At 40.0% G+C, this 27626-nt stretch overlaps 2 protein-coding genes across 2 annotated transcripts in view; both read right to left on the minus strand.

The window, feature by feature from the left end:
* The window catches only part of LOC108746840 (RNA polymerase II elongation factor Ell), a 117900-nt gene extending 106787 nt beyond the window's left edge, over positions 1-11113 (minus strand). The window contains exon 1 of the mRNA XM_018483855.1: positions 11104-11113. The gene's annotated coding sequence lies outside the window, so the exon portion shown is untranslated. The remainder of the gene's footprint in view (positions 1-11103) is intronic.
* Positions 13-27626, minus strand: part of LOC108746839 — a 55888-nt gene continuing 28274 nt past the window's right edge. Inside the window, exons 6-20 of the mRNA XM_018483854.1 lie at positions 25338-25557; positions 22645-22765; positions 19645-19751; positions 8552-8693; positions 6934-7380; positions 5982-6132; positions 4078-4812; positions 3763-3984; positions 3228-3680; positions 3009-3140; positions 2677-2902; positions 2237-2386; positions 1149-1253; positions 855-1017; positions 13-756 (exon numbers count right to left, since the gene is read on the minus strand). Coding sequence (XP_018339356.1) covers positions 459-756; positions 855-1017; positions 1149-1253; positions 2237-2386; positions 2677-2902; positions 3009-3140; positions 3228-3680; positions 3763-3984; positions 4078-4812; positions 5982-6132; positions 6934-7380; positions 8552-8693; positions 19645-19751; positions 22645-22765; positions 25338-25557 — 3672 coding nt within the window. The 3' untranslated portion in view covers positions 13-458. The remainder of the gene's footprint in view (positions 757-854; positions 1018-1148; positions 1254-2236; positions 2387-2676; positions 2903-3008; positions 3141-3227; positions 3681-3762; positions 3985-4077; positions 4813-5981; positions 6133-6933; positions 7381-8551; positions 8694-19644; positions 19752-22644; positions 22766-25337; positions 25558-27626) is intronic.

The raw sequence follows: 27626 nt of genomic DNA on the forward strand, positions 1-27626 counted from the left end.
GCGTGTGTGTGTGTATGTGTGTGTGTGTGTGTGTGTTTTTATATATATGTGTGTGTATGAGTCTCGTAAAAAAGGGAGAGGAATTACGCTCGACTGAAACTCCACAGCGCGAGGAAAGATGGAGAGAAGAAGCTTCGCGGTAAATCAAATCCCGTTGCTAGGATTGTCCCTCCTTAGATCGTGCGCCTCTTAGCGAAGAAAGGCGGAAGGGTTTGGGGCGATCGTTTTCGCCGGATGAATCGCGCGAATTACTCTCTCTCGCGGAATCTCGTGAAAGGTTTCGTTCGCTTGTGGCACCGAAGGCATCAAATGCTAAGCCCCCTTTGGACGGCCTCCTGCTTCTCTTCCTCCTTTTCTTTCTGCTCCTTTTTTTTTTTCTTCTCCTCTTCGGGCTCTTTCCAAGCTCGAAGTACTCGAGTCGCTTCGCTATCGGCTTATTAACGCAATGTCGTATCTCCTCAAGTGGGATTCGGCAGCAGTGTCTCCTGCCTGATGTCGCTCTTCAGCTTCACGAACTCCTTGGCGATCTCGTCGTTGTTGCGCTGCGAAAGAATGCGCAGGATCGTCCAACCGGTCTCGTCCATCTGGATACGCTTGCCGAGGGACAGCCAACACGCGCACGAGCCCTCCTCGACGATGTCCTTAAGCTGCATCACCGCGACTCCGACGAGCCTGTCTTCCCTCGCGAAGCAATAATCCTTCACGCAGATGTGCAGCTCGTAGAAGTCTAGCTGTTGTTGCTCGTTACCGATCATACTAGGAACAAAGATAAGGCAAAAGTTGGAGGAACTTCGTGCTTACGAAAATATAAATTAGTAATTATTGATAAATTAAATTCTGCGTCGAAAACTTACAAGTCGAAGCTCTCGTTGAATTGCGGCGACCAGTTATTGCTCTTCGATTTCGTCGATTGTTTCCTCTTCTTACCAGTAAGATGCGGTCCAATTAGATTCACTTCAACATACGGCCTGAACATGCCTGATGCCAATTGCCACTTCAGATCGTTCGCGGCCACAACTAAAAAAATGAAAGGTTTTTTTTAAATTTAATTATCGACGAATAAATTATTATAATTAATTAGCATCATCAACTATCAAAGTTATACGATTAATTATAGAAATTCTATGAGAGTAAACAGAAATCTATACCTTTGACGGTGACTTTCTGCTCTCCCGTTCCCGGATGTGTAAAGAGATCCACCTGAATGCTCACTTCACCCACCGAACCCTCGTCCGAACCGGCGGTATCTGGAACTTGAAGAGGTTACAGTTAAAATTTACGCTCGAGTCACGAAGGTCATGAAGCTAGAATGGCATCTAGATACTACGCGGACTTCGTCTGATTCTATCTGAGATGCTATGATCTGAAACTAAGGCTAAGAGAGTCTATTTTTATTTCTATTTCTAGAGCAGATTACATGCTCTGATAATAGGCAGGTCAGGTACTTGTCAGCGTAATTATCAGAGAAGACGAAGTCAGCCTTCGTGAAGTTTTCACGATTTAGTCACATGGTGTGTGCCGAGAATTATAAATTTTCTGATTTTATTGCTTTCACATTTTAAAACGTTAATCATTTTCTTTTGTATTCGGAGGATTTTAGTATCACTCTTTGAAAATTCAGTGCATATGATACAAAGTGTCCATGTGCAGACGATCGATCGATAGATCAATCAATCCGTGAATCCTTTCTTTAGGTGTTTTTGTTCCTTCAAATGTTCGGAGGAACAACGTGGCGCCAGATGTGAGTGTATCACGCGCTTGAGATCGTGTATGGTGATTTAATGATTGAGTAACAAAGTTTTCTCGATATGTGTACATGTCAGAAGCATTGTATTGAAGAGAATATGAGATGCCGAAAGAGGCATTTTGCTGGTCGATAAAGTTCTCAGTAGTAGCAGCAAGAGTGGCGGCAGTTATAGCAGCAGCGGCAGTGATAACAGCACAGCTTCCTAACACAGCTATCGTAGTCGAGACGTTTTTATGGAGCATTCTTTAAGAGTGTAACGAATTGACAAGAACGAAAATTTAAAAGATCTCATCTTATTGACCATTCATCTGTATTTATTAAACGGTATTATTTTTAATCATTTTAAAATTGCTAGTAAAAGATTGTACTGTGGAAAAGTGAAGAAGACAAATTGCACCGAAAGACGTCTCCACGAAACGATTAACTCACTACGGCTTAAAAGACTCTCCGACACTTCCAGCGACCTTCTAAGGTCTGCTCTGGTGGTACCTTGTCGGCTCTCTCGACGAAGAGAGGGCTTGCTCTGGCGAAGGGGTTCCTCGAGGCTTTCCATACCCTCGGCTCCTTCCCCTTCGTCACCTCTCTCGCTGCTCATTGAACGCTGACGCTGACGTAGCGTTGATGCATCGTTCAGCGGCACTGTCCCGACAATTTTCATTACGTCGTAATGTGAGTGTAAACACGCACACGCCGATATATACCGACTCCTCGCGCGATAGTTCCGCACGACAGAACGTGTAATGTGTGTTATTAGAATATATCGTTTTGTGTCTAATTAATTCATGTGTATTCCTGATTAAATAATTCATATCTATTGATCGCTTTTATAGCGATGTTTGTTTAGTAAAAAACACAATATAAAAATAATAGTTATTATTTTTACAATTTATAAATTTTTTAATAATAATGATAAACTCAAAGGGACGTACCTTGATTGACTTGCGAAGTGACAAAGGTCTTGATGAGGGTATCCGTTGTCTGCGTGTATAAGCTCAAAGCGTAACGGAGGCTCTGCAGTTCCGGCGACTTCTCCAGGAACGTCTTCTTCAAGCCGTTACCGCCAGCGTGGAAGTACTGCTTGATCGTGTCCAGAGCAACTTCGAGAACTGCGCACTGCTTCGGCGAAAGGTTCTTCTCCACTTCCTTGGAGATATCCTGAATGAATAAGAGTGCTTAATACTGAGCGAATTTCTTTCCAGGTATGTAGGTAATTTAATTTATTCAAATAATTTTTACGGCTTGAATAATGTATTTCTATTACCATAACTCCACTGAGAGCATTTTTAACATCAGGTTTCCCAGCCATATGATTCTTAAATAGCTTCGACATATCTTCTATTTTGGCGTTCGCAGCGAGATTCTTAGCGTTATCCGTCAGATTCTTGAACATCATCTAAGAAACGAGAATCGTAAATCATAACACACACATGCCATTTAAGCAAATTCTATCAATTTTTTTTCAAAAAGATTTAATACGTACGTTCTTATCCGTCATAGGTGGTAAGACGACGGTCTTTTCTAAAATTCTCATGACTATCTTCCACAGTTCTTTCAATAATCTCTTCAATACCGTCTTTTCGCACGATTCAGCATACAAAGATAGGCTACCGTCGAGTAGAACCATGAGCGGCCTCAGAACATCGTCGGCCTCTACGGTTACGTTGTTTCTTTGCGCCGGTTGCGACAGAGTCACCTGTCCCCCGCCTTTGATAGCCAACAGAAGATCTCCTAATTCCTTAACGGAAACGGTTATTCGCGGTTCTAAACTGTTCGCGAATTGTATAGCCAAATCGTCTAAAGCTCCATTCAGTTGTTGTTGCAGCTCCTTCAATATGTTCGCCGCGTCCTCCTCTAGCTTGTCACCGCCCATTGACTCGAACATTTTTTCTAATTGAACCCGAAGTTGTTGGATGTTGTTCATCAGAATACACGCCTGTGGAATAAAACAACATTTGTAGTGAAGTCTATCAATAACTCGAACGTTCGTAAATTGTCGCTGTATTTCGAGCACGTACAATTCGTTCTTCCTTCAAATGGCTAGGGAATTCCTTCTTCACTATATCCGCGTAAGCCAACAGGACTTTAACGATAGTCTTCGCGAATCTCTTCATGTATCTCTTCCAGATCTCTGGGTCTGAACATTCCAGCCTCGATACTACATCGAAGCACTGTGTCAGCTGTGTGAAAATATCGACAACGGAGACACTGAAGAGCACATGCTCGCTGCTCTTTTGGAACTGTAAAAAAGGATTGAAGAACCATTGAACAAGAACGCTGCTGCATTATTGTATCGAGATTCGTGGATAAAATAGTGGCGTAATATTACTTACGCCGTCCTTTTTATCTCTACTAAAGGCACCGTGGAGATATTCTAATGAGACGTCATCGTTCTCATTGAGCCATTGCATGACGAAGGGTTCAAACCAGGCCGGATATTCTGGCACGGCGCCCTTATATGGCGGCACGTCCTTGACGTAGGTGGAGTGCAGCCACTTAACTGTGAAGTGCAAATTCATATAGTCCGAGGATTTGCACAGTCTGTGCTGCTCGTGCTCCTCCAGGGCGTACTTCATGTCCACCGCGAACAAGGACCACGTCGTGGCACACGACAGTTGACCGATGTTGAGCTCCTGAGGGAATTGATTTAACACGGGCGCATAGCTGTTCTTGTCCTCGTCGTTCACCATGACTATCAGAGAGATTAGCTTGTGCCAGAACTTGAGCGAATCCAATCGCGGCCCATGATCGTCCATGTCTCGCGCGGCTTCGATCGGATCCACTTGGAACTCTCGATTGTACATCTCGAAACAGTTCTCGAAGAGGAACTGATAGGTCGATCGCAGGCATGCCTTCACGCAATCCTTCACGACGGTACTGGCCCGTGGAGGGCTTGACAGTTCCTGAACTTTCATGCGGAAGAACGTAATGCTTGTCAGCAGGTCCACGGTGCTCTTCAGATCCATCAGCTTCTCCTGGCTCGAAGCCGGAAAATTGTTTCTGTACATTGATAGGTCGATCCTGAGGGAGTTGTGCAGCTGATCCAGTAGCTTGACGAATTTTTCTTTCTATAATGAGAATCATTTATTTTAGCTTCATTTGCATCAATGATATGCAGTAATAATAGCTTCTTTTCCTGTCTAAGATTTCTTCTTTGAAGTCGATAAATACGTCGATTTTTTTTTCTCTTACAACGAGAACTTTTTCGTCGAATTTTTTTCTCTTTTAGTTTCTGAAGATTTTTAACCGTAGTTCCTTTCTGCTCAGAAAGTTTGGCGTAATATTTTCAAAGAGGAACATCATGCATAATTCAAGAATGTAAGAAACATACTTTCTCATATACATCAATTCTCTTTCGGAATTAAGAGATTTACGAATGTAAATTTCGAGCAAAATTTCGGTTCACACATATCGTTCACTGTTTTATGAGAACTGGCGAGAACGTCGATTCGTGTGAAGGTATGCGAAAAGAATTTCCATATTCTTCCGCACAGCAGGAAAATTCATTTACTCGGTCTTGTCGGTTAAACTACAGATGGTTAAAAAAAAAAAGTGGTTGAAGAGAATCTTAATTAAAATCTTAATTAAGTAGCGTGCATAAGGTCTTTTTACTAATTTTTCTCTTTCTTTCAAAAAGTATGCTAAGGAGGTAATAAAAAATGCAATTATAAACACGGTGTGACCTTGTCATTCTTTAACGCAGGCATGGATTCGTGACTTAAGAGGTTTTTGAGTTAAACGCAAGGACTTCTCGTTTTATTGTTAGACTTTACAATCCTTTGTAATCAACACGACGAAAAGTTAAGTTACTGATTCTTGGAAGAAATCCGTTTTAATCTACTAAATGACCGATTTACCAAGATTTAAGCTTTATTCAAAGCGCCTCGGTAGAGAATTGGCTTAATCCCTCTCAAAAGTTTGCAAAGTAATTATTTAACCAACGATATACATATATATATATATATATTCGCGTCGGCTGATCCCTTTATTCCCGGTGACCTGGTGAGAACGGAATTGATAGAGGATCGGGTCGAAAAGTGCGTCCTTGCGCAAGTCAACCCGCAACCATCAAGGATATGAGAAGTAGCTCGGGATAACGTATTGCGTTAGCTGACAGGAAATTGCACGAGTATTTCTCTCGCTTCTCTCGCCGCCGGGCTCCAGCATTCGCCATCCCTCACTCTTCTACGTTTGAAGTGGAGATACCACGGCGCAATCTTCAACATCCGGCACTTACCCCGAAGTTACTGGCGGCGAATCTATCACTGGCCGACACGGCCGGACTGGCGGTCGTGTGGGCGTAGTACGCGTTTATGTTCGCCAGGAGAGTCGACATAACGGCCGGCACGCCTGGACACAGGTACTTGGTTGAGAGGCAGTGGAAGTGCCTGGAAAATACGAAATCGCGAAATCGTATCGAAAAACCATTTATCTTGATTCTTTCTACTGTCTCAGAGTTATAGCGTCTTAATTTAATCTCGAATACGTTACACGTGATTTTTATTCAGTGAATTTTCATTCAACCCTTTGAGAACAAGAGTTTTCTGGCAAAAAGTCTTGAAAGACTTGATTTTATTTTCTAAGAGTTTTCGGGGGTAGCTGAATGCGATTCTATTCTGAGAATTTTAAAATTTAAATGTCAAAAAATAATCGGATTATAGTGAAATTCGGTTTTAAGAGTTCCCAATACCGCAGAGTTTGGATGCAACCTGTAGAAATGTTAGAGTTCAAAAGGGTAGTAACCTCCACTGAAGGAGGATCTAATGGCATAGGGCTCATAATCAGAGTTTGAAAGTTAGTTTGAAAATCAGTACTAACTGTTTATGTAGCTTTGATGAGTTTCAAATAAAGCAAAACTAGAAACTTGATGTTACTCTGCAATAAAAAGCTTTCTCTGAAAAGCTAGTTTTATGATAATCAAATTTAAAAAAATTGTATCTATTATATTCGACCCACCATTTTTGATTTCGAAGAATCAAATAAAGCATTATTAAAAATTATTCCATAAACCAAGTTTCATAAAGACCGAGCTAGCAATTTAAAAAAATGAAAAGAGATGTGTTTAAACGAGCACGCCCGCCTACAGATTTAACAACGAGAATAAATCGCTCCGTAATGACAAAATCGGTAGCTTTTAGATAACGACTTGGATCAATGATTAATTACGAATGCGTGGCTTCGACACTCACGTCATCGCCTGGTAGATGCTTTCGATGCCGTAACGCATGGCGAATTCGTCGACGAGCTCTTCGCCAGGAGGATCGAAATAGACCTTCCAGGCGTCATCGCCTTTCGCCTGAGGCAAGCTGACCATGCCGCCATTCTCCTCGCACAGGCTGTGGAAGAGATTTTCGTGCAGACAGGTGTACTGTACATGATAAGGTGCCACTTTCTCCTCGCCCTTGATCTCGACACTAATATGCAGCCGAATAGCGCCCGACACTGCGCTCTTGTCCGTCCTCTTCTCCAGATTGTACCAGACGTCCATCTCGCCGCTGAGAGTTCGGACCTCGATGATGGTCTGCCCAAGAAAGTCATCGCTCTCCCTCGTCAGTTTTTGCCTTAGCTTCGACTTCAGGTCGTTGTCCTCGTCCCACACTCGAACTTTGATTCGATCGGACGAATTGTGGCACTCACTGCGAACAGGAGTTTTGTGGTTTTTACGACACCCACCGTAATGCTTTAAATCACATCCGCGCCGCGCGCGCCTCTTAAAACTAAATTGAATTTCTTTTTTTACCGCTTTTAAGCGATTCAATGATTCCTCGATAAAAATATACGCGCGTAATATTAAAATTAATTGTGTGTCAACAATGCATGGAAAGAAATGATTTTATCTTGTAAGACTAGTAAAAATATTCAGATTATTTTTGTCAAATTATGAGAAACTTTAAAACAGTTGCCTGAAAGTAAAAATACCGAAGATGTAAAATGTAAAGTACATTACAATTATAATAAATCTATTCAAGTGTTTACTCTTTTCACAGAAAATAAATCATACTATTCTCAAGACTGTAAGGGCGAACAACTCTCAATACTTTATACACTTGTGTTTTTTTACCGAGCAGTAAAGTAAATTTTACCAGCGCTAAGACAAAAAAATATCCATCGATAAAGTAAATTCTATTGAGATGTATGATAATTTATAGATTTATTTTACGAAATGCAAAAGTATCTTATAGTGTTATACAATAATCGCTTATTTAACTGAAAAGTAGAGATGGAAGTAACGTCGTTACTTTTATGGTTATTTTCTGTAGTAACATAATTAATTTGGTTTATTTTTTAAAAATAACTTTTTGTCGATCTCAGCTCTTAATTAGTAATCGTTACCGTCATAAAAAAACTGCAGCGTCTTTGCCAAATTTTGTACCCAAGCAGAACAACAATTATGACATCGAAATGATGCCAAAATGACTCCAGAACGATCATTAAATGTTATTTTTCAATCATATCCGATTCATTTCAATGTCATCATTTTGACGTTATCATGATTTGTTCTGCTTGGATAGACAGTTAACGATTTCCATCTATACAAAAAAGTAAATTTTACGAAAATAGAAATGTTTGCCCCTATATGAACCTTCCAATTTACTAAAATTGTAGCACATATTACTTTACATTTTTTTTTCCATGCATGTGGATAAGTAAACATATAACATATGAACGTAAACTCGCGCGTGTGAGTAAACGCAACAATTGACGTCATCGCTCGTGAAAAGGGCGGAGAATTCATAGTCAAAATTGAAATCGGAGGGAATTACGTATTCCGCTGGCGTAGCAGAGAAACTTGTCAAAATTACTTACAAATAGAACTTTTCGTGCCACACTGGATTCAATTCTCGCGGCATGGTCCTCGTGCGTTTCTTTACTTTACCAACTTGGACCGTCACGTAGGGATCGGATGTGCCGCTCTTATCTTTGGCGATTAATCCCTGAGCGCTGATCACTAGAGACGGAAGAAGAATAGAATTAGAAAACTATTCATCGGGCTGAAATGCTTAGATCTCGCGACGGGACGGACTGAGCGCGAAAGATTCAATTCCCGAGAGCGTAAATTCCTATATAATCTTGCGGTGTACATAATTCGATTACTACAGGACAATACCGTTGAATGAAAACATTACCGGAGTTTGCCAGCTGGCCGGTATCCAAGAACGCGAATGCGAGGGCTAATCCAATAAAGCTAACAGAACCGGATATCCGTCGAAACATATGTCCGCACCGCGCCGATGAAAAAAAAAACAAAAAAAAAACAAAAATCCGCCGTGATTCCACTTCGTGAGCCCGTATTCTACTTTTAATCGCACGAATGCGCCGCAACGAAATGGCGTTCACATCGAACGATTCTCGCGTACGACGAATAAAAATTTCTTCGACGTGCAATCACGAATCAAGTAAGTGGGTGATAAAAGCGCGCCGTGGGATCTCGAATTCGTGACTCTATGCAGAATTCGAGAGAGTCCGTACGGAAGAGGCCGGCTTTAATAACCCCGCCTTACCGACAAATCAGCCGGGATTACAATCCATCCTGCGGGTCCGTCGTATCATTCGATAAAACCGTTCGAACTGTCTGGGTAGCCGGACGATCGGTCACAAATGTGTGGTTACGAGTCTCGAAACCGTGACCATATGTTCATCACCACGCTTCCCGAAGCGATAAAAATTTTACTGCTCCGTCCCGATTTTGATTTGGCGGTATATGCGTATTTTATACACATCCTGCCCTGACGTTAGCCCGCATTTACGTCCCGGCGCGGTTTCACGTTTATTACTCGTGATTGGTACAATCCACGTCGTGTCATTGGTAGACAAGCTATTTTATCATATTTCGACAGTGACGGGTACGAAAACCAATGTAAAGATCGTATTTTTAATTGTTTTAATTTATTTCAATCACTAATTCTTATAGGGCTTCTCCATTAGAAGAAAAAAAAAAAACAAACAGTTTTGGCAACTATGAATTAACAACTGTAAAATTTAAGTAGATTAATTTTTTATAGTTTTTGTATTTTTACAGTATTCAGTAAACTACTTTAGTTCTTATAATTTTGTAAAACTAGGTGCATATACTTAAATTTTAGAGCTGTTAATTTATAATTGCCAAAACTATTTTTTTTCTCTCAGTGTACAATAAGTCATTACCTAAGCTTTAAGTCTCAAGCTATAAGAAATTAACCAATCATAATCGATTATACTTCTTACATTCGACTGTGGTTGTGATTAATATCTTCTGATTTAAAACTTAAAACTTCGGTAATAGAGCTTATTGTAAAAAGCCCATTATTCTAAAAAGAAATAGAAATTCGTTTTTTTCTGCGCGAACACAACGATACACGAATCATTTCGATCTTTCGTCAACTCGATTCTTTTAGCACTTGCGGTTTAATAAGCAGCAGATTATTTGGACGAAAATCTTTTAACGAACATTACGTATTCATCTATTCGCACGTACACGTCGATGGGATGAATAAATATGACTCAGTTTTATGTGAGAATTTAATTAAAAACAGGTAGTTTGAAAACAGGTAGTGAGTCCCGCAGGGCTTTTATCTCGAAATATTACAGGAATTGAGAAGAGTTAATGCTTTCCCATTGTATCTTCTCTATTATTAAATCGCTCGTTATCTTTTTTGCAAAACTTTTCAAATTTAAAACAATCGACTTTATTCCCGGAGGGTGAAAGGGGCTTGTAGCGAATTTCAATTTTTAAACACGAAAGCTTCATAAACGAATAAGAAATTATAATATCTTCCTTTCGTCCAATCATTATAGTTAACACATATAATTATAGATATACGTTGTGTGTGTGAGAAGATGCATGCAAAGGCTGAAACATCCATCCGATTTGGACACTTGATATCCATTGTAGGCAGCCATCGTAAAAGCGTGCAGAAGCTCGGCTTGGACCAGGTACATATATCATATAATAACGCACGTATATATACATACGTATACGTACACAATACACACAAACATATATATTGGCACATAAAAGAAATATTTGAAACGTGTAAATACTTGTGCGTGGGTGTGCGTGTGTGATATCATATATCAGATAACGTGCTTCGGTTTTGGATCGACGGACAGACACACATGCACCCATGCTACTAACTCTTTCTGATTCGCATCGTCGATTGCAGTGGGAGATGATCGTCGATGCTTCCTGTCCTCGATGAATGTCGATTTCATAAACCTAATCTCATTAATCATCAAGTCATCGCCACAATCCACTTCGTGAGAGAGATGTCAAGAGTCTCGGCGCGTACAGGCACGTCTGTGTGCGTGCGTGCGCGCGTGTGTGTGTGTGTGTGCGTGTGTGTGTGTGTGTTAATTTTGCGCAGCAGATTGCATTCTACATCGCACAGCGCGTCTGTACTTTTCATCTGAATATAAATGAGCGTTCCGCTTCATTAATCTGATAATTAATCCGACGCAAGAATATTATCGCCGATAACGATTGAGTCAGATCCGTGAATTTGTAGCAGGCACTGATTCATTGTGCTTTATTCGAGCTTATGCGCGAGGCATGTAAAATTGAAAGAGTTACCGCGGGCACGCAATGCTCGGCAGAGGAGATACGCCGATTGAAATTGGGCACTCCATTCGGGAATAAATTCATTACAAATAAAACAGATCTATCGAACGTCAAAAAACGAAAACGGAACTATATACATGTCGTCGGGAGTGAATACGTTTCCGCACTGTTTTATACCGCGTCACATCGCGTCCTACACGATTCGTTTGGTAATGGAACACGACACATATCGCGAATATTTAGATTCTAAATGCCAAAAGTAGCCGGAATATGAAACATGCCTCGCTGACGCATCATCGCGTTCGCGTGCGATTTCGAAAGTCAACGTCAGACCGACCGTTGCAACGTAATTGACCGATGCAATGTAAATATCGCAATTATCATCGATATCGAACGTATAATTTGTTGTTTGCGTGTGCGTTACGAGGTTAATCGTTATCAGCGCATATTGATTCCACGTGTTAAGCCGCGCACTCTAATCGTGCGATCGAGCACACTCGAGCACGCTAATTTAACGCGTCAGGCTTGCAGTCGTAAGCTGCATTCATTTTTAATTGATCACACTGCGGCGATGCACACACTGCGACGATTATGCGCGGCGTCGCACTGGTTATACTTGAAGCTTTAGATATACCGAAGTGGCGTAACTTTTTATCCGAGCTTTTATCCGAGCTTTTATCCGAGCCGAAATACCGACAAGTTTCCTTTTGGCTATTTCGAGCCGTTATTTGGAGCCTAATGGCTTTGTAGTCCAATAAGCGCTTAGTATTATATGGTTAGTAGGTCCAAAATGGAAAACCTTTGCGCTATTTTGGTACATCTAGAGCTTTAGATGTACTATGCTTCGTTTCTTTTTATTATCTCTCTGGACAAAGGAATTCCACAGCAGTAACACTATCGTTTGTCCGTCTCTATTCGACGCTTTCGGAGCGCAATCTGCAGTGACATCTCGTCAGATCGCAGTCATTTTAATTTAAGCCCAGTGAATCAAGAGATTTGATTACTGGGGCAGAAGAAGAAGCGCCCCGACTGTTACCATCTTCCTTCCACCTCTTTCGCCAATTCGCACTCCCTTATTTCCGTGAGTCTCCTCCCTTATCCCACACGGCGGTTAACCCACACTGAGGGCGCAGGATTAAATATTCTCGATGTCGACCCTCAATATTCTACTGAGTATAGAGCAAATCGAAGAAATAAGATTGGGATTTATTGCGCAAAGAAATATTAAATGGCTCGATTTCGTTTCGAATTATTTTCGAAAGAAAATTACGATTCTTACTCAGACAACACGCATGTTTAAAAGATGTTACGAAGACGTTATAAAGACGTCTTTTGGGACATGTGAAAGACGTTATAAAAAAAAAAAAAAAAACAGGATTTCTCTTATTTAATTAGATTTATTCTCATAGATTGAGTTCAAATTGTAATTCAATATAAAGATATTTTCAATATAAAGACATTGTGTTGTCTGGATTATTCACATCAGTAAAATGGGGTAACTTTTGTAATGTGAACCAAAGTTATTCCGATTTTAGGTCAAAGTTACTCAATTTCGCGATAATTAAAATTATCGCTTGAATCCACTCACTAAGATTTATATGTAGGTCTTACTTATATATAGATCGATATTGCTTTTTCCTTTCCCTCGATGTAATTCTTTATCAAGATGAAAGTCACAAACAGAGCAGAAACGGTCAGCCAACGAACCAACCAGTCGGCACGTGGTTGACAACACTGCGGTCGGTAGTTCCTTAGAAATAACTTCGCTCAGAAATTGTCTCAATTTTCTTCTGCTTCTTTTTTTGATTATCCGATCTCGTTTTCCGCGCCGTGAGTATATAAACACACGAGGAAAGAAACGCTCACGACGGGGGAAATAAAAAGGCTTGGAATGAGAGAGACGCGCTGTCTAAAACAGACCATTTCGCCGATTTTATTCTTCCCTCTTCTTTTTCTTTATGCCGTGTCCCATTTATTTATCCCTCTTTTTTTTTTCAACGGAATAACAGTAGCCCCTCCCTTTTTCATACCATCCCGCTTTTTCCTTCGCTACTTCCGCCGTTAGCGTCGGAACGAGGAAAGCGCTGGCTGGATACGTCGGCAGCTTTTTGGAGAGGCCAAAAAGTTTTGTGTTGCAACTCGCCGTATTCTCTGCTTATCGACTTTTCCTCGTTGGAGCACGTTCCGCAGCGTAAATACTGGTTGAACCTCCTTTACCTTTCCAGTTGATCGTAAATAATAAAGTACCTCTTAGTGTTCTTCCGTCTCCCGCATCACGTTAAGTGCACAAAGTGTAGTTTTTACATTAAATTTCGCGTCATTTTAAATTCATTATTTTTCGTTCTTCGTACCTACACACAGTACCCTATATAATTAGAGCTTTTTATTCAGCTTCGATTAATGCAGAGTAGAACGCACTGCGTTGCGCAGCTTATGTTATCGTTCCATTATTGAAGTGTTAAATACATAGCGGGCGATGATAAGAAATATGAAACGATCGCGAGCATGCTCAAGCGAAACGTTAAGGCCTCCTTTGGGAGCTCCTCGGTGAGCTTCGGTTATTTAAGACGACCGAGACTGCCAGGGAAATTTCTCTGCGTGTAAGATACGCGTGTAATTTCTCCTTACACGGCTGCGCGAAATGCGAATCCCTGCAGTGGGAACGCTGCTGCTGCAGGCGCGCCTCGAGTCGTCTCTTCCATTTGCGGATTTCACTATCGGCAGTAGCCTTAGGAGCGATGAAAGAAAGCAAATCGAATCCCAATGGATTTTTCCCCGAGTCTCTCTTAGCTCCTCGCGTTTTCGGCGCGTTCCCAACGCGTATATCCGACGTCCCCGACCACATTTCAACTGTTTCTTACTATTGGCTACGATCCAGCCATCGGTCGGAGATACGTTAGCATTCCTCCTCTTGCCTCCTGCATTTATATATTTTGCATACTTAAAATATATATATATATATCACGGAAACGTGCTGCGAATGAAATTGGTGAAATTTTCACGACGACAAAGATACACGACGTGTTATCCGTAGAGTCCTCCTGATTAATGGGATACGTTCCGTTCAATTGCGTGTTCTTTTGTGCAATTTCTGAGACGATAAGAAATGTATCTAGTCATATACATGACGTGAATGGAGTGCGCGGAGGCTGAGCGTAGCTGTTACGCTTGTCTGTACGTTGAACTATCGATCTTCCCGCCGAGGAGAAGCGCATACGTATGCAGCTTGCACCGCTCTCGTCTGCCATACCGTTCGTAGCCGTGGAGTGCTACGATTGCAATTTCGATCGGCGAACTGTAATTTTCTATGACATACGCTGCCTGTAATGCCGTGTAAAGTTATACGGCCCACGCGCTTATCATTTTTATTGGCATCCGATGTTATAGCAGCGCCGGCGGAATCGCGATAAAAATGGTGAAAAATAAAAAGTCGTCGCGTCGTATAAACGAGAAACGACGCTGCGCGGTGTTGGGAGGGTTTTCGAGCTATTCTCACCCCGCGCGCATAAATGGTATTAATTCATGCTATTCGACACGTTACCCCGCGATCATCGACATTTCCCGGTAGCTCACAGATATATCTGGGTTACATTGAAATCCCTTCGTCGGTGCGACGTCACGGCGTCGTAACCCTTTTCCGTCGAGCGGCGAAACTTTATAAATTGCTTTAGTTTTCATTGTAACAACCGGAATGCAAGACAAGAATAGCAATATGTAGCGTCCAACTTTAATATATTTCGGAACTTCACGCAAGAATGAACAGCAACGTCGGGTACAGATTCAGGTACGTCGCTCGATCGATCCTCGGGGTTCGACTTCGTCTGCGGGGGGGGGGGGACGAAGTGCATCGATCGCAGAATACGTGCATGCCCCGGTGGGTGCAATTGGAATTGCGAGAACCCGACTGCGGAATACGCGGCGCAACGCAAAGTGTACCTCATATATCACGTGCCGTTGCTTATTAACCCGATGGCGAAGGGTGGATGGCTCTGTGAGATGCAGATCTTTTCGTGTTTTCGCTTTGAATCGCGAGCGGTGCGCGAGCGGGAATACGGTGATTGAAAAATCGAGATTTGTGTGTATGAGAGAGAAAGAGAGATCTGTGTGCTTATTGAGAAGGGCGCGCGCGCAGGACTTCTGCTTTTGATTACGGATCGTCGGATGAATTCGTAGCCTGTGTCTGCTTCCGGGGCAAAGTTCCAAACTCATCAGAGAATCTGTAAGCGACAGAAATTGCGCGGTCGCGATACGCGCCCCTGTATCACAGTGATTTCGAAACTTTGCTGTCTGTGATTCGGAGAAGAGCGATTGAGAGAAGATAGAGTGTTACGGCGGAAAGTATAAATTAGTGATCTTTGTAGCCTAGAGATTCTGTAGAGAATTTTAACAAGTTTGTCGTGTAGTTGTATTTCAAGCGTGTGTATGTAACGTGGTTACAGAACTGATCGGTGGTTCATTATCGAGATTGTGGTAAAGGTTTCGTTAAAAAGGTTTCTAAAGGTATCAGTATCGTGTCACCTGTTATGGCGATCTTGCAGGACCACTTGCTGGTACCCTCGAGGACGATCTGTTCGGCCTGCTCGAGGCTGTCTATGTGCGTGTCCGGGTCGACTGAAAACGTCGTGCTGAAAAGAAGACAATGCCGTCGTCATCGGTTAGTCCTTCGACAACCTCTCGTACAACCTTCTCCTCTCATTGTCAATCCACACTCTTTTAGAGATTCTCGAGAAAGACGATCGAAAGTCCTCTCTCGAGACAGCAACTTCGAGGCGATCAAGGAAGTGTACGTCTTACGGAGGCCACCGAAGGACCATCGGGATCATCGCGAGGCGGAAAATCGTCCGAAATCATCCAACATCGTCCAGCAGCAGTGATGGCGGTGTATTCAGCAGCTCAGCTATACTAGCAAGATTACATTCGCGCAGCCAAGGTATTTTACCGGGATTTAGCCTGTGTGTACCTCGGTACTTTTGTATCTGTGTCTCATGTGAAAGCAAAGCGGGACGTGTATTTCGCAAATCCGCGCCCCTATACAAGATGGATTAGCTCTGTTCGCTAGTCAAAGTTTTTATCCCTGTGGATTCTCTGTGTGCCCTTTGCCAATTCTTGCTCGAGTCGAAATTTAACGGATGAATATGGATGGTGGGTGTCAATCGGGAAGGCGGATTCCTACTTGAATCTCGAATTATAACTCGACCGGAAGCAACGCGATTGATTTTATTTGCATAAAAAAGGAACGATGAGAGATTGGTGCCTAAGTGCCTAGGTGTGGCGAAACATTACATGGCTTCGAAGTTGTACAGAACGAGAATCGTGTCGAACACGACGCGTTTCGTACGGCAGAACGCCGTACAAAGTTCCGTTCGAAGTTTCATACCAAATGCATGAAAGTATACACAAGAACAGACCAATCGATCACACGCGCCTTGCTGTACCGAGCGCATTACCACCTGTTAATCTCGAATCGTTGTGGAATTAGCGCTGTTCTATGCAGGCAGCTGTTCTGTAAAGGTTCACGTCCGTCAGCCTGGAATAAGAAAACTTGTTGCTCGACTTGCATGGCCCATCGCCAACAGACTTCCATTGATCTCCCAGTTATGGTAATCATTTCACGAAGATGATCAAACGATAGGAACAGCGCTTTTTAAGCGATCGATTACTTGATTGAGTTTTTACTTGTCTATTAACTCAGGAAAATCTAATTTCTCTTTTCTTCATCGAACAAGAATTATAGGTATCCGTTATTCATGATCGAAAGTTTAAGTGCGTACATTCGAGATTAAAGATTTTTGAAAAACTTTCTAAAAATCGGCGTCTGCCGATGTATTTTGTAAATGATTTCGAGAAGCCTGAGACAACATAATTTTCTCGAGAGTAAATGTTTTACCGAAAGGAAGAAGGAATGACGAAACCGAAAAGTTGTGACCATCGATCAACCTTGTTGAATTATTCTCGGCAAAAAATACTAAATATATATCAAGAGACACGGTAGTGCCTCGAGCCGAGTATTGTAAGAACTATATGCTTTACATTTTCACCATCCCCGCCGACATGACAAGACAACGATTTGGGGAAGAAAAGTTTCATCTTCCTTTTGAATTTGGAACCACAATGGTCCTGGAGACGCGTCGACGCGCGAAATGAAGGCGGCGAGTGCAAAGAATATGGAATGTGCGCGTGAAATATTTCAGCCATGGTACTTTTTCCTCGATCTCACGTATTTTTTCCGCACGTGTTTCTCATCGGCACATCTCGTATGGAAATAGTCCGTGGGAGAGAAATCGATACGCGTTACACGTGCCGTTGCGGTTTGTTTACGGGAAGTGAATAAACGATGCAGACTAACTTAAGTGTCTCTTCAATAGGGATGTAACTTTATAAAGCTACTTTCAAACAAAGATAAGTATTTTACGCGACATATTGTCTTATGATCCCCTCCCTCCCCCCCCCTGCATGTCCGACAAACTTTATCGTCCATAAATTTCGCAATAAAAGTAATTTATTTCTCGAGATAAAACCTACCAAGAGGTGAAAGACGAAAAAAACGAAAAAAAAAACATTTATCTACCCTTCAACACGAATGTTTTTGTAATAAATTGCATTAAAACGCAAACTGTCGAGCTAATCCGACATCTATCGAGACGGGTTCATTTTCCTTATCTTCGACACGCGAGACCTATTTCTGTTACAGGTTCGAACGAGCAGGAGCTAAGCTAACACGTGCGATCGAAGCGATGATCGATGCCCGTGACGTCTGACTCTCATCTCGCAGCTGGAAACGCAACTGGAAAGAGAACATGCCCTGGATATACCGAAGATTACAGGTGGTCGGTAGATCGCTTTCGATAGACATCGCTGCGATATTGGCCTATCGGTCAGGGACTCGCGATCATGGAAGCTCGATGGCTATAGGCGGGCTGAGTTTGCTTTAGACAATAGCAACGGCACATACTTGCAGCCACAACAAGTTGCCACGTGACCTTAATGGACTTTCGATTGAATTCTGTTGGAGGAGAGGAGCATTGCGTGACACCTGACCGGTGCGATCGCATGACGCGGGGGAGTATGTACATATAAGTACGTACATGGACTGTGGAAACTCGTACATCTTCATATCGATGCATAAACAGAGCGACACACGAATGGGAATTTCGAATCGGAAGCGCGTGCCTGGTGATTTTCACTAACGAGAAATAACGGGCCGTTCGAGGATGCTTCTCAAGGATTTCCGGAAATAAGTACTTCACCGAACGACGGTAATTGGGGGTGTTGTTTCTGGAGGAATTCGCTCGGGCTGACTGCGAGAGATTTCATTTCGCCGATGGAATACGAAACTCCACTCGTTCTCTGGAAAAGAGGCTATTGCAAATAGCGCGTTGAGCGCGCGAACGGGAAGAGAACTGTCTGCAAACTCGATTTCACGGATCTCGTTGAAGCGGACTGGTTGCCGAAACGGCAGCAGCTGGGATTGGCGTGAAATTGGAGCGAAGGGAAGTACCTGTTGGCGGCGAAAAAAAAAAAAAAAAAAAGAAAGGAAAAAGGGAAAACACTGATAGGGAGGCGAATACCGAGTAATGTCCAATTAAACGGTGTTGTACACTAACGGTTAGCACGCGGTATCGTCACATCCAGCGGACAAATGTAAGATCATAAAAACGCCAGCACATACACGTAAAACAGCAGCATAGCATACACTGGCATACACGCGCACGCATACAGTAGGGTATGTAAGTCAAGGAGGCTTCCGAGGAGGGAATTGGAAATAGCTCGCCCATTGTGAGATTATGCTCGTAACAAAGTTGTTGGGTATAAAATAACACTCAGCTTATGAAGAAGTTACGGTTAAAGCTAAGTTTTAGATTGCAATTTGTAGTTCGAACGTGAAGTCATTCCGTTTAAATGAACCGTATTATCGCACGATGGTCCAACGATTTCCAGGATTACATATTGGAATTACATAAAATGATATTTGTTACTCAATTATCGGTACGTTCATGGCACAATCAATACAACACAGCCACACGCGCGGCAGCCACCAAGAGAGCCAGTTATTATTATGCCATTACCAGATCTAGGTGTAATGGTAATAATAATAACGATAATAATAATAATAATAAGAAGAAGAAGTAATCAAAGTAATCTTGTGCGTACACGCATTATGTACATATGGACATAATAATATATGGAGACAACGGTGACTCGCACTGTATATACAGAATCGCAAAATACATAGGCATACGCAGCACATATATGTATCATGTATCGGGACGGACACCATACTGATGACACGCTCGTCGCATGGGATACGGAGAGTGCACAAGACCAGTTTAGGAATCGCCGAGCACGAGCTGGAGCCACAAACCTGTAATAGCGATCTTCGCCGACCATTTGCTGGTACCGTCCAAAACCGACTGCTCCACCGCCATCATGTGACCCAAGTGCGCCTTTTCGTCGACCCCGAAGACTGACCTAAACTCCGACGAGACTCTCTTTCATAAGCTGTGTCAACGGCCACGATTTCGTCTATTCATCTCGTTGTGAAATATATCATTGTTTCGAGATTATCTTTGTCTAAAATAGTTCTTTTTTTGCTTTTTTTTTACCGAATTCTCAAGGAGAGATTACTTCGTTTCGCGAAGTCTGTAGGAATTTAAATAAAGGAATTTAAATAAAAAAAAAATAAAAAAAAAAAACAAATATTTGCGATAACACGGATGAAATTTCAACCGGCACACGAATGTAGTCATCCTTTTCCAGTTGGGAAAAAACTATGCTCGCTTTTACGCTTTTTTAGTCAGCATTCCGTGAAACAGAACACGTTACAAGATTATTGTCAGCAGCGAATCGCTACGTGACTACTTGAAAATTCTCTTTGTAGGACTAACAGTTTGATCAGACGGCCGTGTTTTTCGCTGAATTTTTCCGATATTCCGAATAAGAGGAAAACAGCAGTAATCGAGCGTTTTGGTAATGAAAATTTTTAATACGCGTGCCGAACAAAACAGTTTTCTAATTAAAACGACTGCTCATCGATCAACTCGCTAACGAGAACGATGAATTGCTCGTTCGTGATTATATTCCTCAGAGAAGACGAAATCGGGCCTGTGACGGTGAAAATTCCGCTTTAATTTTGTTAATTCTTCCTTACGATTTTCTTTGCCCACCACTGTCGCCACTGCATCGCCATATTGATTTAAGCGTATTATTTAATTATGAATTAATTCCAGTCTATTGCCGCTGGGTGCAAGCAGTTTTAATTGACAACTACTTATTATCGCCTAGGATAATTAAATTAATTTTCAGTAATACATATAACCGTTACACATTCTGCGTTGCAGTATTTCTTGCGGAAGCGACCCAGTGCCTTTCGTGGCACGTAATAACGATCGCTGCAGCTGTTCCGCACTAATTTCGCTCGTGCTAATTATCGTGATAAGTTAAATTACTAATGCTTACTAATGTCTGACCAAAAACGAGAAAAATATCTGTTAGCATTAATGAGCATTGATTAATTCGCGTTTACTAATATGTTTATAATGTTTCCTACATTTATCATCGCTTTTACGTTGAATTGATTAAAAGTAATTCGAAAATATGATGCTCTCTCCTAAAACAACTATTTCACAGTTAATTATAAATTATATAAATGTAATTTTTGAGATTACATATCTAAAAAAGATTCTATAATATGCTAATTACATGACTAATTGTACAAATATTGACCGATTTATTGGCATTTATATGGGCCTCTTGAAATGCAGATCGCGCAAGCGATATTAATTAACGTTGATTTTCATTAGCCTACCGAGGCTTTTACGAGACCGTACTCTATGTCGCGCCGTCGATATTTATAATCGTCGCGATAACAAGCCAATACTCGGTAATAAGATTGAAATGCGGCGCGGGTAACGGAGATATCTCGAATAGTTCGACGCTTAATTAATTATGGCAGATATGCGACGGATTGACGCAAGGTGCGCAAATGCGATTAGACGGTTATTGTAATAATGCTGACGTATCTAAGCCGCGTGTGTTATCCATTTATCATTTATCACAAATAGGTCGGTTTTGGTATCTGAAAACAATTACTCGATGTGCGATCTCGTTATATTTTCGCATGAACAAAACAGAATTTATTTGAATAAATATATTTAATATTTAATATATTATCGAGCAATATTATCGAGTTATAGTCGAATTTCAAACACTCAAAAGATTTTTATTTCGCGATCTCCCATTACAATTCAGCATTATAATTCAGAATTTGAACTAGAATAATAACATAAATGTATGCACATTGTAGTTTATGTCAGTGCCGATTATATTGATTGGACAATATTAATTTGTGAGATTATTTAATTTTGACAGCTTATTTGGCTGCATAACAATAACACATTTGTTGAATGAAGCGGGTTTTATCTTTCTGAAATCGATAATATTGCGGAAATTATTATAACTGTATACTGACATGAATTATTACATTAAAATCGTTGTAGTATTACTTAATTTTCCTTTGCCACTTTTACTTTTGCCTCTCATTTTATATAAACGAATGTACAAATTACTAATATATACAAATTTATAAATTATCTAAAAATGTGTTCTTTTTTTCACAGTTTTTTTTACAGAAAGACTATCGATTATACCGTCTATTGTAAGTTTTGAATAGAAAGACTATCGATGGTATGTCTGCAGTAACGAAATACCCAGTGCGATGTAAAATCACACAAATTCTCCAAGATAACACGAAGATAACTTGAAAGTCTGAAACGCGAATCGTGTTTGCCGCGTTTATTGTAAGGCATTACTCACGAACATTCACACAATACGCTATTCCTGAGGGTGTGTAGTGACGCATTAATATTTGTCCAAACGATGTTTATACGGCCTTCAACGGTTTCCTATGTTTGAGTTTGTGAAATACAATAGATCTGGCTCGCTGTGGCGATTTATCCACGGACCATTTACAATCCGCAAAGCAGAGACCGAGTAGAATGGAAAAAGGGATTCAAACGGCGATTGTTGCGGCAATTAATTAATTCATGGTTTTTTCTCCACAGTTAAAAGAAAAAGTACGCTGTTGCAGCAATCACAGGCGACATTGAATTATTTTCTTTATGAGATTTCTATACAATGCGCAACGAACGCGCCGGTGAGACTGAAACCGCGAATCTGTTGATCCAAAAGTAGCGAGCAGTGGTGACAGATGGAAAATCATTAAATCGCATCGATACATCGATCGACGCTATTTCTCCTCGAACCGAACTGTTATTGATTTACAGTACGGTTATCGTTGGATTTACTTCTGCTGCGAGGAAAAGAAGAAAAGAAAAAGAAGCAAGCCTAGTAAGCGGATACTCACCGAATAAGTTCAAAGATCTCCGGTTTCTCTTGTTCCCTTTGCTTCATTCTCTCCTTCATCGCCGTGATTATGGTATTCGCCTTATCCTCAGCGCCGTGCTTTGAGCTCTTTTCAGCCGCCCCTGCAAAATGTATGGAATAATATGTGAAATAATATATTATCAAGTATGTTGTCAGCATATTATATATGAGACTAACCAGGTGCATTAATAACATTAAGATCACCTAATTATTAAAAATTGTTGTTTGTTCCAAAACTTATGAAGTATTCTTTGATTGTTGGGATTTTTACAATATCAAATTTATAAATTTGATGGTGACTCACGTCTGACAATCAGGGGAGTTTTAATTATTAATTTATATTTTTAGTTAATGTATTTTAGTTATTAATTTATGTATTAGCTGAGAAGGACTCCAAAGAGAGTCAAAACGTTCTATTGATTTTTGAATGCATTTTAGATGTATGGATTAAAGGAGTAAAAAGAAATTTTACTTTATTACTTCGCGTGCCAATTATCACGCTGTACTTTCGTCTTATCAAACATCATTGGTTTTTTTTGAGTACTGAGAGTCCATAACAAGATTACATTTTGAAATTAATTATGAAGCATCTATGTACTCGAGATTTGTATATGGTTATTTAGATCATTATTTGGATCATTAAAGATGTATTGCTAAAATTTATCGAATTCGTTTGATTCATACATTAATTCTCAATCTTTTCAATGCCGCTGCGGTGTCGATAAAACGCTTTTATCTCCAGTAAAAAAAAAAGATTAGAGAAACCTGTTTTACACGCAAAGAAGATTTATTACACAATTCTCGGCACAGATACCGCACTATTTTTCAATGCATTAGCTGATAAAACGTTCACAAAGAAATATGCGATTTTTTTTCCGAGATAGAATTGTACATCGTGAAAATCATGATTCGTATCATAGGCAGTGATTGAGTAATACCAGCTTTTTTGGTATCACCTAAATACTACACTAATAATACCATTGGCATAACGGTATTGCGTTTCACAAAATTATATAGAAATTGAAAAATATAGCATATCGCATATAGATCGTGATAGATGATCATGTATTCTGCGCGTTACACAGAATAGACGCGTCAATTTTGATTATATATAATCGGACATCAAACACGTTAGATGCAAGAACGATATCGTGGTAGCGAAACATTTCGTATGCAATCTAATACGCGGTGTGTCTGACACGTTTCGAATTTTACATCAAGGTATGCATTGAAACAACTTTCCTGAATTATCGATATTGGCTATTTTAATTATTACCGGAAATCCTTGTTGTATCTAAATCATGTAGGGATATAGAGAAGGACAGAGAAATCTGAAAAAAATAAGCGATAGGAAGGGACGTAAGATGAAACACCCGGTACATTGAAATTACAACGAATAGCGGTAGATGAGGGAGAATTAATTGAGAACGGAATTACGAGGCAAACTGTCGTGCGGCGAGTCGGAGGCGGAGGGACTGTAAATTAATCGTGGACTGTCCGATCAAGGAAAGAAACTTTATCGAGGACAGAGTCAGAGCAGAGGGGAAGAGATTGGGAATCATTAGTCTGGGAGTGCTAGAATCGATAGCGAATAGTATCCAGACGAAAAGGACACCTATAGAGAACGCGAAGATCACCGGAATCAAATTGAAAGTCTGATAGACGGGCCGATGTTAAAAGTGTCATTACCTCCCGATTTCCGGACATTGGAGATTGGTTTATAAAATCTGTCACGTCATTGCGGATACTTTTATCAAGCCAAAATGCGAAGCAGCCTCGCGAACGTATTGCGCCTACGTAAAATTGATTTTTCCGCGAGACACTCAAATCCGCGAGAAATTCAATTGCGCGATTTATCAATCACTCGTTTATCAATAATCTATCGATTATTCCGTCATAAATAGATTTTGTATGAAATACGAGAGTAATATCCGTTTATTGACAAGACATCAGCCGACGATAGAAATAGCACTATAACTGGCAGAACCAACGGACGGAGGTCTTGTAGAGCAAATTAATAATTAATTCGCGTAAGTGTAGCGAGAGCAAAAACAGAAAATATCAATTTAGATGCATATCTGTTCAGAATTCAGTTACACTTTGTTTAATTGCGAAACTTTTCTCGATCTCACTTAATTCTTATTGTCCCGTCGAGGGACAATTGATTTTATTACTGTCCAATTAATAAATAAATTCAAGGTTTTTAATTACGTGCCTGAAAAAGGAAAAGTTATGTGACCTCGGGACGTCCGACATACATTTACACAATAGCTTCAAATTCATTAATATATAAAAATAATAATTTATAAATTTTATTTAAAACCTGTTAATTTTAATGACGTGACTGAAAAAAATGTCCTAAATTGTAATAAATATTTGTTTGAATAATATCAATTAAACGTTTACTTACAGCAAGTAGATATTCACCAACAAAAAAAAATGATACTTAAATTAATAATTTTTTTTATTAAATAAATATATTATAGGTTTACATTTAGTAAATATTTAGTTATAATAGTATACTATTCGAATAAATATTTATTAAAATTCAGTAAATTCTTTTTCAGTGATCAGTTAACCGAAATAAAATTAATATATTAATCCTTGATAAAAATATATTTTATATTACGGAAATCCTGCTTGAAAATCAAAATATAGATTGACGTTACTCACTCTGCAAACAATCGGCGTTCAAAAGGTCCTTGCACTTTTCGTGACACTTGACACCGCACTCCATACATCGCACTCCTTGTCGAGCGATGCCCCAGAGAAGACCCTCGCACTCGTAGCAGTACGTCGGTGATGTGGCCGTCCAGGTGACAAAGTTGTGAGGAGTGGTTGATGATATGGGATAGATCATCGCTTGCAGAGTTTTCTTGTACACGTGCATCTTCTGTGGGTGTTTCATTATGCGATTCGCATCGCCGTTATATTAAGAAAGAAAGAGAGAAAGGTAAGAGATAGATGGGCGGTTTGCAAACATTCGTTTTTCTACTTCAGTTCCTCGCTCGCAATAGTTATAACTTTTAAGGGATTTAAATGGTTCGTCGGATATTATCATAAATTACTAATCCTTTGGTAGTCGATGCCTTCTGATCTATGTCCAAATTTCCAATATTATACGAAAAGAATGATTTTGCTAAAAGGTTAGGTAGATCTGGTTAGGTAGGTCTGAAAATAATTTTGTTAGACCATCAAAATAATTATGTAGGATGCACAAGCTAATTGAATGCCAAAACTTTGCAGCATTTCCCAGTATGCTCAGGTGACCTACATAATTGTTTTGCTAATTCAAAATTATTTTAATATTAATTAAAATAGTTTAATTATTTAAATTTAGAATTATTGTATTCAAATCTGTATCTAACTAAATTTTTAGATATTTTAGAAAAATCATTCTTTCCATTCAAGCTGAAATTTAATAACCGATGTAAAATACGAAATGTATTTACATCGTTTATTAAATTTCAGATATTGTTTTACGAACATTCTGTTTATTGCAAATAGAAAAGATGTACTTTGAATTCCCGACGTTTACAGCATATGACGAAGTGACAGACGAATTTCCATTAACGTAATATAAAATATTCTATTACTCGCGTATGAACAATCGATCGAGCAATTGTGTAATAAAATGTATCAGATATTATATTATCGAGGCTATTTTTGAAGAAATGAAACAGCTTTATCACATGACCTTTTAAGAAAGCAACTCTTTTAATTCATTACTTGTGCTTCGCGTTATTCTTATCGATCTAAGATACATTTCCTTCAACGTAAAATTTTTTAATTATAAACGGAATACTAAAGGATTAGTATTTTTATTTTGTCCATTCCGATCTTTCTCGCAAAAACTCTATCATAGATTCAATTATTAACTGAAGTGCCTTTATGGATTCTAGTTACATAATCATGTGCAAGCAAACCATATGCAGACATAGGTTTCACAAAGGAAAGCCTGCTATGGTTCCAATAAAAGCGAATTGGAAATTGGTTACGCTGGAAACTGTTTTAGGTTCCTACTTGCTCGTGACTTTCGAAAACAAAATGCCTCTCATTATTCGGCTTTAGATTTTCGAGAACATCTCTCCTATCGGTTTTCTTTTTCTTCTGGATATCTTTTTTTCATACTTGTGAGATAGGATTACCTATGAGAGCTTCACGAGCGTACGCGAGCTTCTCGATCCTAAGGAGATCATCACATTTCATATCAGACATCTAGAATTTTCGCGCTTCACCTTGTTTTCCGTTTTAAAAAAAAAAGAAAGAATTTTTTTTTTTTCTTGAAAAAAAAAGCAGTACCTGTAGTACGTGAAGAAGAAGTTTTAAAGCAAATGATATTTTCTATATATACGTATATATCCTTAGACTTTTCTGGCGATATCTTTAGACTACCTAGCGAAAGGACGAAGGTGTAAAAGCATCGATCCGCTAAGTACTAACGTGTGAACTCGAGATGTTCCTCGGTGCATGAATTTTTCAAAATCCGTATATCTTCATTCCAACGTAAGAATGTATATAAGCTGGTATATAAACTGGTTGAGTTACCTTTTAATACATTACCTCGATATTCTTCAGATGATCGGAAATGTCAAAAGGATTTTTCCAGTCCAATATTTTAGCGTTACTAGCAAGAGCACGCTGCGAACCTAAATCTTACGTCTAAGGCTAACAAATTCTGTAAATTTCAACCAGTATTAACTTATTACACTCGTAATGTTTCTCAAGGTGCTTTAGTAAATCACATATCTGAGAAAGGTATCGGTATCTCGTTATCGAGTATTGCATGTGTGTCAAAGCGATCTGGAAAGGACACCCAGGTATTCGATACACGAGGAACATCCAACGTCACGGAAATCGGAAACTCCTAGCACTAGCCTATAGCTATTTCTCTCTGATACGGTATCTCCCGTCGCGATTCTACCCTTATATAGACTATGTAGACTCATCTATAAACATCCT

The sequence above is a fragment of the Trachymyrmex septentrionalis genome, unplaced genomic scaffold (assembly GCF_001594115.1).
Source record: "Trachymyrmex septentrionalis isolate Tsep2-gDNA-1 unplaced genomic scaffold, Tsep1.0 scaffold19, whole genome shotgun sequence".
Lineage (NCBI taxonomy): Eukaryota > Metazoa > Arthropoda > Insecta > Hymenoptera > Formicidae > Trachymyrmex > Trachymyrmex septentrionalis.